Source organism: Rhizopus delemar, genomic scaffold, assembly GCF_000149305.1.
Source record: "Rhizopus delemar RA 99-880 supercont3.4 genomic scaffold, whole genome shotgun sequence".
Lineage (NCBI taxonomy): Eukaryota > Fungi > Mucoromycota > Mucoromycetes > Mucorales > Rhizopodaceae > Rhizopus > Rhizopus delemar.
The window spans coordinates 2,788,730-2,803,213 of NW_027137830.1; the positions used below are offsets into that span (position 1 = coordinate 2,788,730).

Below are 14,484 nucleotides of genomic sequence, written 5' to 3' on the forward strand. Positions count from 1 at the left end.
GTATAATTCTATATTTTTGAATAGCTGTCTTATTTAAAGCACAAAGGCCAAGAAAATTTGTTCATTGAAAGGAAGTTTGATTTATTTTGCCTAAATGGTACATTCAAGCAGTTTATTGGTTTATAAAAAGTAACAGGATCATTAATAGTAATATAAAAAGGTTTTTAGTTTACATTCATGCCTTAATTTCAGTACTTTGTCCTATAATGCTATATAAGCTATGTCTCACGTCATTGAATATGATACAAGTCAAAATGAGATGATTATTTCAGTACCATATTCATATTAAAAGGCAAGAAAGAAAAAGAAGAAATAGACAAAATTATCCTCTTTTTTGTATGAGGATTTTATTGTAGTGCCGTCTCTAGACAAGGACTGTTGCAGCATAAGGACAATTACAGCAATAAAGCAACTATTACAATATTGAGTTGTAATTTTTTCACATTTCTTGAAGATGTAAATTGTCATTGTGGTTCATCCAAAGAGCACTATGGCTCTTGCTGTTGCTTCATTTGGCCAAAAAGGTGTGTTTTCAAAAATGTATTTCCAGTGTAATCTCCATAAACTCAAAACCCCAAGAGCAATTACATGAAAGGTGTCAGGTTTCCGATGTGATAGTATTTTAGTTATTGCTTGAAGTGGTCGATATATTTGATTAAAAGATAGTAATGAAAGTTGAACAAAGAATCATTGTGTCAGTGTATCCCATATAGGTCGTTTAACTGACAGGATCACAAGAAGTGCTCATCTGTCTCGGTAGCGCCACACATCATGCATCCTTTATCAGTGATATAGCTAGACATAATTTTGTGCAGGCGGGAGCGTGTAGGAAGTTTTGAATGATAAAACCTTCATAGAATGGTTCATACTGGATGAGGGATTGAGGCACGTCAAAATTTGCTCAGGAAGATTTGCTAGCTCTAGAGCATATATATGGGAGGCTATTTAGAGGAAGTATTTCGAGGTTCCGGAGTCACTTGGTGGTTAGCTTTTCAATTAGTGCGCTATCTGGTAGAGGCGAGTTGAATAGAGAGGCAAACTGAAGCGGAGGACGTTGAAAACCAAAAGGGGATATAAATTCTCCAAGAGCACGGCTGGGTCAGCTTTTAAGGGTGACAAACAATTTTCTTTGGTTATTTGCCCTGTATGCAGGAGATTGTGATACTTTTCGGCCCTGCTCCTTTGTTTATTAGACAGGAAATATCCTCTAGGAGTAAGCTTACCATCAATAACATTAAATCCACATACAGCTTTTACCAAAAGCGATTTCCAATATGTGCTTTTATAAGTGTGATCATTTTTGAGCAAGGCTGGACATACTCTACATAAAGGTATTTCCTCTGTTGTACTAGCATTCAGGTCAGTCCAGTTGATCTCATAGTTTATATGATTTGAAGTGCGAAACATGGATTAGAAGCAACCAATTTTTCTAAGGTCAAAGCTATTCTTTTCTTAAAAAAGTAAAAGGGGAATCACTTATGGCTAGGACATCAGAATACAAAGATAATATCGCATAAGAGCTGTAGCAAAGGAGTCCTGATTTGAAGTCGGATGCGTTGATTGGAACATCGGAGTGAGCCATCGCAATTAAAGAGCTGAGTGCTGCATGGCTGGATCCAGGATTGCTATGCCTTCCTCATTTCGGAGTCTCTGGCAGTTTTGAAACTTCACTGATGGAAAATTTATCTAAGAAATTTTATAATGGCAGAGTGTATTTGTTGGAAGAAGCTTTCAGGGGGATACAGTATTCGTATGTTATGCCATATGCGACTGAGCAGGAGTGTATTTGCAATCAGCAGCATCCCAGTATGGAGAGTCCTTGTCGAGCTAGGATATTAGCATGTTACTCAGCTTTTTTTTATGATGCAGTCAAGATAGTTGGACATTTGCTGTGTACTGCTTGTGAATGGATATCCTAGATAGATGGCAGCAGTAGATTCTTTATTGTCATGCCATTGAAATATACGGTTAGCGTCAAGCATTTTGCACCATCCTGGTCGTTCTTCACCTGAAAGAGAACAGCAAGTGATTTTGACGATTTAGTAGGGCATTGGAGACTCTTCTGCATAAAGACACTAATTGTAACAGAACTTGTAGTTCTGTTGGACCCTTGAAAAATGCTATGACATCGTCTGCATAAGCCAAAGCTTTAACTGGAAGCGAAGAAAACTATGCATAATATTAAGATCCTTTGTCTTGGCTTGTATTATGGTTCTATTGTGATCATGACGCAATACAGGTGTTAATGCGTCATATAAAGTTATGTGGCGAGCCTTATTTGAGATCTGGACTGTCTTTCTCTCTCTCTCTCTCTTTTCTTTCTCATGCTGATTGCTATATTATGCAACACGTTTTATGTTTCATCCCTTGTAGAACTCTATTGTTTTCAAGTAAGAGTGTTGTGTTGATGGACAAGGGAAAGTAGACCCTAGACATAAGCTTATTTCTTCTTTTTCTTCCTTCTTTCTTGCCTATAAATACAACCGTGCTTTTTTCCTTCTTCTCTTTTTGATTGAACCAATCTATACTTCCTAATCAAGCTGCTAAATAAAATGAAGTTTGCCTCAATTGTTCTCCTTGCTCTTGGATCCCTCTTGGCCAGTTCCAATGTTGCTGAAGCTCAAGAAATTTGCTGGCGTGTGTGTTTTCCCGAAAAACCTAAGTGCCCGGAGGAATGGAGTCCCAAAAAACTTGGCCATTGCTGGACTTGCTGCAAAGATAACAGTGTCTACTTCTTTGATGAATAAATGTTTATTGACATGAATATGCTTTGATATTCTATGTAAGCTTTCATATAACTGTCATGTTCAGTATCTGAGCAAACCAAGATGCTTCCATGCATTTATTCATTTGTAAGCGAAGACTCCCACTTTTAGAATCCTATCACCCTTTTCTTTTACTAGACCTACATTTGTTGTAATTACTCTTTTCCTTTTCTTTTTATTATCTTCTACAAAAAGGTATACTTTTGATCTTGAGAATACGAATAAGCTTCAGCACTTTACAAGTGGATATCTTTCCAATCTTTGTAGCGCTGGTATGAATAGAGAAAGTAGCGAAAGAGGGAATATTAGTTTGTTATGATTGGAAAAGTGGATGACTACTCAGTTTAATGGTAGTTCATTGCTCAACAAGCATTAGACGGATCATAGTCTTCTTGAAGACCTTTTTTCTTCTTCTTCTTCTTCTTCTTTGAAAATCACAGAGGGACAAAATGATTGACTTTATTGAATTCCTGATAATAATGACAGATGTAGGCAGCGCTTTAAGATTCATATATCGTAAAATGCACATTGGCTTACTTGTTTAACCTTTTTATACATGAAAAAAAAAAAAAAAAAAAAAAAAAAAAAAGAATAGTGTTTACAAAGGATGTTATGAGTCGTGTAAACAAAAGAAAGAAAAAACCTTAAAATTCATATACACAAAGGAATTATAACAAACCAGTAAAAGATCAAGGGAATCTCTTTCCGAAATATATTTATGTCTGCTTTCTATTTATAGGTTAAGAAAGTGAAGCAAGGGGCGTATAGGAACACAAGAAGGACCATCACAGCTAATAGTGACTCATGCAATTGGATAATAAAGTATTAGCGTAAAAACTTATAATCGTCAAATTTTCAGCTAAAGTAGTAATAGCTTTATTAGAACTTAATAAAGTGTTGAAGCACATATGTTTCAATATAAGAAATATTTATAGCACACTGACAGCAGTCTGTGGCTAGTTATGTAATAGAAAGGAAAACTAATACTTGAAAAAGTTTATCCTTTATAAAAAAAAGAACAGCTCTTTGATATAGACTCTCCGAATCCACACATAATTTATTGTTGGTGAATGAATTCTTCTTGCTATTTGAATATCTGCTCCTTACAACTTTCTCTCTGTCTCTCTCTCTCTCTCTATATATTATTTAGTGAGAGAGTAAAAGCCAACTTATTCTATAAGACCATTGGATTGGCAATTATTACAAGATTAAGTTGCTAGGTTTATCTTTAAAAGTAGCATAGAAGTTTTACTGTCAAATAAAAATGGAGTTAATATTTATGAGGATGTAGTTTTTGAACCTTGAAGAACACTATCTTGCTTGTCTGTGAGATCAAAAGTATCTCATCTTGTCCAATTTTTATTATTATTTTTATTATTATTTTTATTATTATTTTTATTATTATTTTTATTATTATTTTTATTATTATTTTTATTATTATTATTGTTGTTGTTGTTGGAGTTTTTTACTTTCTCTTTCAAAATTTTTGTTGCAGTACTATGACATGGAACATAGACTATATAAAAAGCCTAAAAAAGGAAAGCGGTTATCAATTTATTTCTTTAGTAATGTTACTGATGATATGGTGCTTCGTCTAAGCAATCTTTTATTTTCTGTATAAACAGTATTTAATCATACAAGAATACTAGCGTTATTTATGATTATCTTTTGTCATTTTTTATACTTGGACAGGGCATGATAACTTGTTTCAAGCCCAATCATTCTTTTTTGATCACAGCTATGTTTGCTTTACAGTTTAACAGCATCCAATACAGTCAACATGAATTGTCTTTTATTTTTTAATTTGGACTAATCCACTGAGATAAATAGAATAAAGATAACCTTTTGAGATCATTATTATGTTCATTAAATGATCCCTAACCAGATCCAATGTATTTGTATTTTTTCTCTCTCTCTCTCTATGTTTGTGCTGTGAACACAAAACCCAGTCAATATCAACCAAGTTTTGATCGTGAATATTGGTTTAAAAAAACATCTGAAGTTATACATGTGCCATGATGACAATTTTTTTTTTTTTGAACAATACAAGTTATTCTTGATTGATAATTTTAAAACAAATATAAAAATGTCAATTATTATAGTTTAATAAAGCATAATGTTGTATTCTGCTTAGAGTTTAACCGTATGGCTGATGTGCCTCGTTTTTATTTCATATATAAAGCAAAAAGGAAAGGCGAGTATCAAAACATTGTGTTTTTAGTAAACTAAAGCCAAAGAGTATTAAAGTAATTTATAAACTCTAGAGTCCAAGTGAAGTCAATCTTTTTGAATGTTATTGGATTAATTTGGGACTTTTTGACATTTTAAGCCTTGTCCAACTATAATAAATATTTTATTGAATACTTTGTTGGTCTTATGGAAAAGAGAAAGAATGGTTTGTTATGAAATGATGATAATCTGTAAAATGATTTAATTCCCTATGTCTTATTCTTCTGCAAAATGAACTCATCTTTAAACTAGTCAGAATGACGCACTCTAGCCTTATTGAATGGATGATTCCTTAGCATTGATATTCTCATGATGAACAGTAACACAAAGTATTATTTCCTTTTTGAAAAGAAAAATGTAGATCGCAATACGAAATAAAAATGGCGCAATCGGATGGCGTAATTTATTATTGTTATTATTTCGCATGATATAACTCACTTCACCTTCTCTCTCTCTCTCTCTCTCTCTCTTTACCAACATGACTTCATCTCCTCCTCCTCATCTATTACCTTCTATATCCATGTTTACTACTGGACTTGATTCCCCACCATTTGATAACAAACCATTAACTTTATTACCAAAGCCTTATGATTCCATTTATTCAAAATCAAGGCAAATAGAAAAGACATCACTTAGTTCAGAAGAGGTTTTGGCTGAAAAGAGAAGAAGAAACGCAGGTGCTTCTGCTCGTTTTCGTGATCGTCGTAAACAAAGAGAACGTGAACTTCAAGAAAAATGTCAAAGTCTAGAAAAAAGAAATCAAATATTAGAAAATGCATTAAAAGAATTGAATCCTGAACATCCCTTAATACAATCCAATCATAAAAATAACGAAGTTGTGGAAGAAGAGAATCAGGCAATAGTTGGTCGTATCAATCAATTAGAACAATTCATTAGTCGATTTCAAGTAGATAAGGAATCAGATACAAGGAAATTAAAAGAAATTGAAAAAGAGGTAAGCAATCTTTGTCCACTTTTCACAATAACTCATTTATTTATTAGAATCAATTCTTAAAATCCTTATTAGAATCCTTTACAGCCAAGCAAGAAAAATAATTCAATTCATCCAACATTTTCACACAAGCACTTTTCTTTTTTTCCCCTCTCTTTTTTTTTGTAGCATATAAACACTTCATTATTTTTTTTTTTTTTTTTTTTTTTTTCATTTATAAATTACACATAATGTGTAAAATGCAATATTTTTATATATAAAAAAAGAAAGGTTTACAATGATTAACAATAAAAAGAATGTGTAAGCAAAAAGAAAGTGAGGAACTTAAAACTTTTGTGTATGAGAGAAAAGAAGGAATAGGGTCAATGAAAGGAAAGGGGTATTCTTGTGATATCAATTTAGTTTTCTTTTGTATTATGATTAACGATAGATGCTGCTGCTGCATAAATATCAGTCATCATTGTCGCTGTAGGATTAGATGGTTCATTCTCATTATTTATACCCACCAGGTATTTTGAGTGTAAAGCGGCTGCTAGACTTGGATTAATAGAAAATTGAGAAGGTATGCTGGCACCTAAACTTCCACTTGGAACAGAATCTACCATGACCATATTGATTTCTTCCATTAAACGTTTATAACCTTGTATGTGCTGTAACTTTAACTTTTGAAGCATCTGCTTTACTCTTTCCGCAATACGTTGTCTCTCTCTTAATTCAATATAAGAACTAGACAGGATCTTTTGTATCAAGCTGACACCATGCACTTGATCATGAAGAATCTCTTCAGTGGCTTCAGTATTTTGGCTTGTAGAGAATAACGCATCCAAAATAATATTACGAGCATCAGGCTCTTGACGTTGATTGATCAATTTGAGGATTGTGAGTGAAGCGAGCTTGTGGGTACAGAGGCGTGCTAGATGAGGTAACAGACGAGGTGCAAGTGCACGATATCGCCCTGGAATACCTGATGTGTCAAGTAACCAAATCAATAAAAGTGCTCCATTCGCATTGGTAGATAAAAGTAAAGCATGCTGTACAAGTGAGGCAGCAACATATTTCTATATTAAATCATCAATCTCTCTCTCTCTCTCTCTTTCTCTCTCTTTATTCTTTTACTTGTTGTCTTTTAGTCACATGGGGACTTTCTAAGGTCGCACGGACCGCTCTTGCACCAAATCGGCCTTGAGCAATTTCCCAGCAAGAGCCAACGATGGCATCAAAAATGAATTGGTTTTGTGAGGGACCAAGACTAAGACAGCATTGAACTACATAATTACCAAACTGATCCAATAACAAAGCAGGTACATAAGGCTTAATACTTTCACAAATAAGATGGATCTATTCAAAAAAAAAATTAATATTCCCACAGTCATTTCCCCCAGTTCTTACCTGTGCAGGTAGCTTGGCTGTGTCAATAATCTTTTGTGCTGCCCAAGTGCCATTCTTGTGTACTCCGATAGAACCCAAATAGGGTGCTACTTTTTCCAGCATCATGGATTTTGTCATTTCTGAACATCTTTCAAACAGTCGCTGAATGACTGTATTGCCAATATAGTCTAACACTGTATCAGTCCTTGATCTGGCCAATAAAAGGTTAACTTACCACTGCAGAGTTCAACTAATTCATCAAGACATTCCATAGCAATCACTTCTAATTCATTCAGAGATATATGGCCTGTATCCATCCTCTTTTTGATCTCCCTCAACCTTGAAATATCCACCTTTCTTGACTGCCCTAATTCAGGTGCAGCAGGAATAGTAGGGAAATATTGCTGAGGTAAATGAAGCACTAAACAGAAGGTTACAATTCATCATCATATCCATATCCCATACAAACCTTGAAACATCGGACCATCCTTTTCATCCTCCCCAAACTCTTGCATAATCATCTTTCGTTCAGTAGTAATAGCAGGAATCATGTTTGGATTATTCATAAGTTCAGTCATCATGTACATCATCATCTGCTGCTGTTGCTGCTCCTTTGATTCTCCACCAGATTCATCCTCCACCGTGCTCTTTAACGAAGGTACCTTAGCAAATCCAGTCTTCACAGCACCTGTGCCTTGTCCCATAATTTCACGATTATGCAAAGCTCTTTTAGCCATAACAGCTTCTTCTACATTAAAAAAGTTGATGAATGCACAATTCTTGTGTGGCAAGACACGCACAGATTCAATGGTTCCAAAGGTTGAAAAAGTATCGACCAACATTACTTGAGTCGTGTTGTTTGGTATGTTCCCAACCCCTAACAATCATCATTAACACACACACTATCACCCTTCTTTTTCTTGCTGTCTGTCTTACATAAGGCTCGTGTAGGTTCTTGAACGTTTTCTATATACAGTTGCTGCTGCGGAACAGCCTCAGGTTTACCAAATCCTACCTTGACGATCGTATTTCCAAGTCGACTTCCCATCTTGTTCACCAGGACATCTCTTGCCCTTAGTGCCTCTTCCACACCAAAATAATTGATAAATGCACATTCTCGATCCGGCAATATCCTTATACTCTCAATCGCACCAAATTTAGAAAACATGCCGTTCAGCTCACTTGTAGTCAGTGCCAGATCCAGTTGACCGATCCACAACGATCGACTGGGCACAAAGGTATCTGATTCTGTCAAGGCCTCGATAGATGATCCATCATACGTCCAAGGAGCATCTGTATCCTCTTGATGATAAATCGGTGATCCTGCGTTTCTTTGTCGTGCCATCATCTCTAATAAATCTGCGCTGCTGGTCGAGTTGCGCAAGAATGGACGCCTATGTTCTGATGAACGAAGATGTCTTATTTCTGATTGCCATATGTTTTTTTGTAAATTTTCTTCAGGCTGTCGATGATGATCAACTGCGCTCATAGCTCGAGGTCTATTTCCTTGATGTAATCTGAAATCAACAATCGATGGATGTCGCTTGATGAATGGCTGCTGCTGCTGCTGCTGATGATGATGATGATGATGATGTTGTTGTTGTTGTTGTTGAGATACGAATTGAAGTGATGAATACGAATGACTGGTATGAATCGTACGCCGATTGGTATCCTCGTCCAGTCCAAGGGAGGCAAAGGTACTGGCAATCGTATGATCATCTTCTGTCAGTAATTGTTCACTGACTGGTGTATCACCCCAAATAGAGGCGGTGGTTTGTGGGTTGAATAGGCTACTACCGAATGTAGGTTGAATCAGAGATGGATCAAGAAAGGTGGTATTGTTATTGTTGGGTATCATATCCAAGGAATAAAGTGGTTGAGTAGGTACTGTTTCCGATCGAGGTCGACGTATTAAAGGTTGTTCTTCATGAATAAGCTTCTTGTGCCATTTTTTAACTAAATAATTAGATGTATCACTGACAATAGATTAGTACTAAGAAAATATAAAGTCTAAATTACCTTATTGAAGAAATTGATTGCTCACTGTCATTAAGTGAAGATGAATCGGTACCTGAGCTGGTCATCATTAAAAAAAAGTTTTGGATCAAAAAAGTATTTTCCAAACTCAAAATCTATAAAAAGAATACTCTCTTTTCGAAAATAAATAAAAAAAAGGGGGGGTGGAGAGAGGAGAAGGAGAGAAAATGTATTGAGTTTAGAAATAAATAAAAAACAGGGGCGATTCCATCTTTCTTTTTTGTGGCGGCCAAATGTTTGTTAAAGAGCGGGGTCTATCATTCGAGTGGTTGGTCAGATCCTTTGACTTCGTTTATGCTTTGGATATGAATGACTTTTAAAGTACCTCTCACTTTTTAAAGGATTAATATTTAAGTCATGAAATCACAAAGTATTCTTTTGAATAGAAATAGGTGGATGGTTTTACAAGACAGAAAAAGAACAGCCCATTCATCTTGAAATCCGATAATCAAAGTCGTACCAACCTAATACGGCTGTTTAATTTTGAAATGAATTACAAAAGATGTCAAAACTGTTTTGTTTTAGCAGGATGACATGTATCTTAGGTAATCTCCTTTGATTGTAACTGATAAATTGAAATGTATGCAATAAAATTTAAATAGGATAGGGTTAAAAAAATAAGATACACTACCAGGAAAGGAGCCGAGGACTAACACTGAAGAAAACACGAGAAATAAAAAAAAAAAAAAAGCCATCATTTTTAATGAAATTTTATTATCGCCTTCTAATTTTCATTTGTCGTAAATTGGCGCGTTTGTGATTTTTGAAAATGCATATCTTTTTTTATACTTTTAAATAATAGTCTAAAAGTAACCACAGCAAACTATATATAACATCCTGAGCTTAAAAATAAACAAGTCTAATGGTTCGTTTCCTTATTCATCATTAACTGAAGCTAATGCTATCAATGCAGTCACTTGCAAAAAATCCCTTTTTTCAATAACCACACAAATCAATGTCGAAAATCAAAAAAATAAATCAAAAGATTATCTTTGTGTATATGATCTTTGCAGACTCCCAAATTCTTTGATCAGAGCTGATGATGGCAGGGAGAACCAGCTGTACCTACTTTCAAATGGATAAGTAACAAATCGCAAAAATACTATGTGATTTGCTTCATTGTAAGCAGGATATCAAAGGGTGATTAGATGTAACCAGTCATTGATTTGTTAAACATTATTTTGCAAAGTCTTTAGTGTTTGAAATTCAAAAGGATACAGATTCAAGTTCACGCGTATAAAAAAAAAACCCCCCATCCCTCCTTCAAAAAAGTATTTAAGCTGTTTGAATGGAAAAAAAAAGGTTTTCTTTATCTTTAATCGCTTTTAAACATGCTTTTATAAGACAAAAATTCAATGCGCTCCCTTTTCTCTATTTCATCTTCAAATGATACTATGTCTCTTTGGCTGTACTTTATTTGGCTCTATCTTTGTTTCTGTCTGGCGCACCTTGTAAATCAATTGCTTTGCTTTTCTGAGCTCATCATTCGCTGCCTTATTCTGACCTTTTAAATTGGCGCATGTCTCTTACAAACAGCGAACCAGATCTGATGCTCTATTGCATTAAAAGATACACAATATATTTTTTCTAGCAAAACAAATGCAACCAGCGCTTATTGGTCTTGCTTGACAACATGGCTATTAATCTATGGACCAGCCAATCAAAGCAAAATTCATTGTTTTCTATATGTTCCTCTCTTGGCACTTTGCTTTGTACAAGCAAGCTAGTTACCACTGCCACTTTAGCACCTTACTTTTTTTTTTAAGTCAATAATACACAAATATCGATGTCACATCTATTCTGACAGTCTTAATCACATGGACTATAAGCTTTTGAATACTAAGTAAGGGCGATATGTCAAGTGATGCTGAAGTGACGTGTAAATTTTATATCAAAATTAATTCAGCATTAAGTAGATAATTAGAGTGTGGAAGCATCTTGGCTTGCTCAGATACTGAACATGACAGTTATATGAAAGCTTACATAGAATATCAAAGCATATTCATGTCAATAAACATTTATTCATCAAAGAAGTAGACACTGTTATCTTTGCAGCAAGTCCAGCAATGACCATGATTTTTGGGATACCATTCCTCCGGGCACTTATATTTTTCAGGAATACATATATGCCAGCAAATTTCTTTCGCTTCAGCAACATTGGAACTGGCCAAGAGGGATCCAAGAGCAAGGAGAACAATTGAGGCAAACTTCATTTTATTTAGCAGCTTGATTAGGAAGTATAGATTGGTTCAATCAAAAAGAGAAGAAGGAAAAAAAGCACGGTTGTATTTATAGGCAAGAAAGAAGGAAGAAAAAGAAGAAATAAGCTTATGTCTAGGGTCTACTTTCCCTTGTTCATCAACACAACACTCTTACTTGAAAACAATAGAGTTCTACAAGGGATGAAACATAAAACGTGTTGCATAATATAACAATCAGCATGAGAAAGAAAAGAAAAGAAAAGAAGAGAGAGAGAGAGTCCAGATCTCAAATAAGGCTCGCCACATAACTTTATATGACGCATTAACACCTGTATTGCGTCATGATCACAATAGAACCATAATACAAGCCAAGACAAAGGAACTTGATATGATGTATAGCTTTGTCTATTTCTTCTTTTTACTCCATGCCTTTTGATGTGAATATGGTACTGAAATAATCATCTCGTCTTGACTTTATTCAGTGATGTGGGTCATAACTTATATGGTATAATAGGACAAAGTACTGAAACAAAGACACGAAACTTAAAAGCTTCAAGGAATCATGAAGCTAAAAAAAAAAAGAAAGAATGTCATGCAACTTTAAACAAAAGGATTCTCATAAAAGACGTATACCCAGGCTATAGATAGTGCATTATTGCCAGTGACACCATTACATCGTCAAGTAATGATGAGCCTAGGTTAGAGTAAAGTGTTGAGCTGCATTACATATAGCTGCTGTTTAAAGCAAATTGAATTAAGAGCTTTCTATATGTCTCGAAAGAAAGAGCGTTGAAAGATAGCGAAAACAAACATCAAATTCCAATGGAAGTACAAGCATAGCAATCAGTTAGTTCCAACCTGTCTTGAAAGCTATAAATCAATATTTTTTTATATATTGTTGCCCTTTTTCACTTTGGTTTTCAATTTAATATAAAATACACAGCATCATTGGGTCTTATTTTAATTCAGAATTTTTTTTCCGTCTCCTCCTCTCTTTAATACTTTTTTTTTTTTGTATGGGTGAGCATAAAAAACCAAATAAGAAGTTTGCAGTAGGTGATGTGCTACCTTCGCCTTCAACAAGCACTGGAAATAAAAAGTCAAACACAAACACAGCTAGACATCATGTGAAAAGAAGATCAAATGGAAGAGCTCATGTAAGCAAGTTGGCACCTGTAACAAATAAAACTGAAGATAAGCCTATAAAAAGAAGCCATTCAAATAAATCATTAAATCGTCTGTCAATATCAACTACAAAAGAAGAAAATAATAAAGAGGCATCATCCATTAGAGAGGAAGAAGAAGAAGTTGAGGGAGAAGAGAATAAAATGCATTTGAGATCTCAGTTTGTTGAGAACAGTAATAATAATTCAAAGCAGTTACGTTCACAACAGAAACTGCTTTTACAGAAAGAACAAAGTGCTATACAAGATGAAAATAGCCCAAGTCATCCAAAGAATATGCTTCGATTAACAAGAGAAATTGAAAAAATGAGTAAAGAATATCGATGTGTTAGAAAATACCAAGACCCAATGATGGACAGTCTATTGAGATGTCAACAAATATCACAAACAAATACACAATCATTTATAATAGAGCAAAGAAAACAAGCATTATTTAAAAATAACAACAGTACTATAGATACAGCGCCCACAATATCGACAGATAATAGATGGTCTACATTTTTAGAGCGTTTATTGTATGGACCAACATACCATTCTACCTGATGCATTGCCGGTTAAAATAGTAGGCTTTAATGTATTTGGATGAAATTGTGCCACACTTGGAATGGCAGTAATATGATCTTGATCATATATCTGTGTCATTTCTTTACCACTTTCACCTGAATAAATATCCACCGTTTGATTCATATTACCAATAGCCAAGTGTTGATGCTCTAAACCATGATATCTGTTTGTGTTCCATCTCGCTCTAAAATTAGTAACCCATCTGCGTATTGTCACGATTAGTTTTTATCACTTCCTTTAACAGTAGCAGCTCACCTTCCAGTGTGGTTGTTATGGGGAATAGCTGATTTCAATTGCATGTCTTTTTGTTCATTTAATTGAAACAATCGAATGTAATCATCATATGAACTGGTAGCCAATATATCTCCTTTAGGTGACCAATAACAACTAGTGACTGCATAACCATGATCGAAAGAATACAGAGGTTCGCCCTTTCTCAGATTTCTTATATCCCAAATAGTTGCTGTTCTATCATTTGAACCTACTGCCAACATCTCTTGATGAACAGGATTAATGTGAATACATCCCACCTTTTTCTCTCTTGGTTGATACACTGTGGGTGCACCTCCTGTTCTTTTATCCACACAGCCCACTTCTCCATCAGAAGTAGAAAACCAAATCTACAATTATTCAATTAGAGCACATCATTTCTTTTTATAAATCATCCAACATACCAAATGTCCATCCTGTTGTATATCAAATGACGTGATGGGATATTTTTCTGAACCCGTGTCCAGTGTCTCAAACTCTGCTTTGTTCATATCAAATATTCTTATATTTCCATCATAAGAAGACGTCAATAACTTTGAAGGATCAAGCGGATCGAATTTGATATCTGTTACTGTTCTCGTATGAGGTCTGTAATTGTAAACAACTGGATCTTCGTTTTCTTCTTTTTCATTAATATCCCAAAAACCCAAATATCCTTCTACATCAATGGCACAACCTAATATTTTTGTATTTGAAGGGTGAAACCTAATCTTGTAGTATTAAATTTTATAACTTTTGTCTAGTATTCTTAATTATACTTGCAAACAGCCATTGATACGGTTTGGTGTCACCTTAACTGTCACCCAGTCATGATGAATTTTTAGCTCATTTAATTGATCTACTATAGCTTTGTCATCAACATCGTCCTCTGTCTTGATCATTGGTTCTGTATTAGGTAGTAGAGTACGTTCCAT

General features: G+C 34.7%; 5 protein-coding genes across 5 annotated transcripts; 2 read left to right on the forward strand and 3 right to left on the reverse strand.

The window, feature by feature from the left end:
* Nucleotides 1–2,552: 2,552 nt before the first annotated feature.
* Nucleotides 2,553–2,747, forward strand: RO3G_06534 (uncharacterized protein; the record flags this gene model as incomplete). Its single annotated transcript, XM_067661124.1, has 1 exon — nt 2,553–2,747. The coding sequence occupies one exon, from the start codon at nt 2,553–2,555 to the stop codon at nt 2,745–2,747; it is 195 nt and encodes a 64-aa protein (XP_067517225.1).
* Nucleotides 2,748–5,472: 2,725 nt separating this feature from the next.
* Nucleotides 5,473–6,050, forward strand: RO3G_06535 (uncharacterized protein; the record flags this gene model as incomplete). The annotated part of the gene is made up of 2 exons (XM_067661125.1): nt 5,473–5,949; nt 5,997–6,050. The coding sequence occupies 2 exons, from the start codon at nt 5,473–5,475 to the stop codon at nt 6,048–6,050; spliced, it is 531 nt and encodes a 176-aa protein (XP_067517226.1).
* Nucleotides 6,051–6,520: 470 nt separating this feature from the next.
* On the reverse strand, nt 6,521–9,398 carry RO3G_06536 (uncharacterized protein; the record flags this gene model as incomplete). Its single annotated transcript, XM_067661126.1, has 8 exons — nt 6,521–6,544; nt 6,630–7,004; nt 7,063–7,284; nt 7,336–7,484; nt 7,550–7,735; nt 7,784–8,191; nt 8,251–9,270; nt 9,359–9,398. The coding sequence occupies 8 exons, from the start codon at nt 9,396–9,398 to the stop codon at nt 6,521–6,523; spliced, it is 2,424 nt and encodes an 807-aa protein (XP_067517227.1).
* A 1,971-nt stretch (nt 9,399–11,369) lies between these two features.
* RO3G_06537 (uncharacterized protein) lies at nt 11,370–11,564 on the reverse strand (the record flags this gene model as incomplete). The annotated part of the gene is made up of 1 exon (XM_067661127.1): nt 11,370–11,564. One exon carries the CDS (start codon nt 11,562–11,564, stop codon nt 11,370–11,372), a length of 195 nt encoding a protein of 64 aa, XP_067517228.1.
* Nucleotides 11,565–12,839: 1,275 nt separating this feature from the next.
* On the reverse strand, nt 12,840–14,484 carry RO3G_06538 (uncharacterized protein; the record flags this gene model as incomplete). The annotated part of the gene is made up of 6 exons (XM_067661128.1): nt 12,840–12,974; nt 13,076–13,096; nt 13,268–13,484; nt 13,556–13,920; nt 13,975–14,246; nt 14,337–14,484. 6 exons carry the CDS (start codon nt 14,482–14,484, stop codon nt 12,840–12,842), a joined length of 1,158 nt encoding a protein of 385 aa, XP_067517229.1.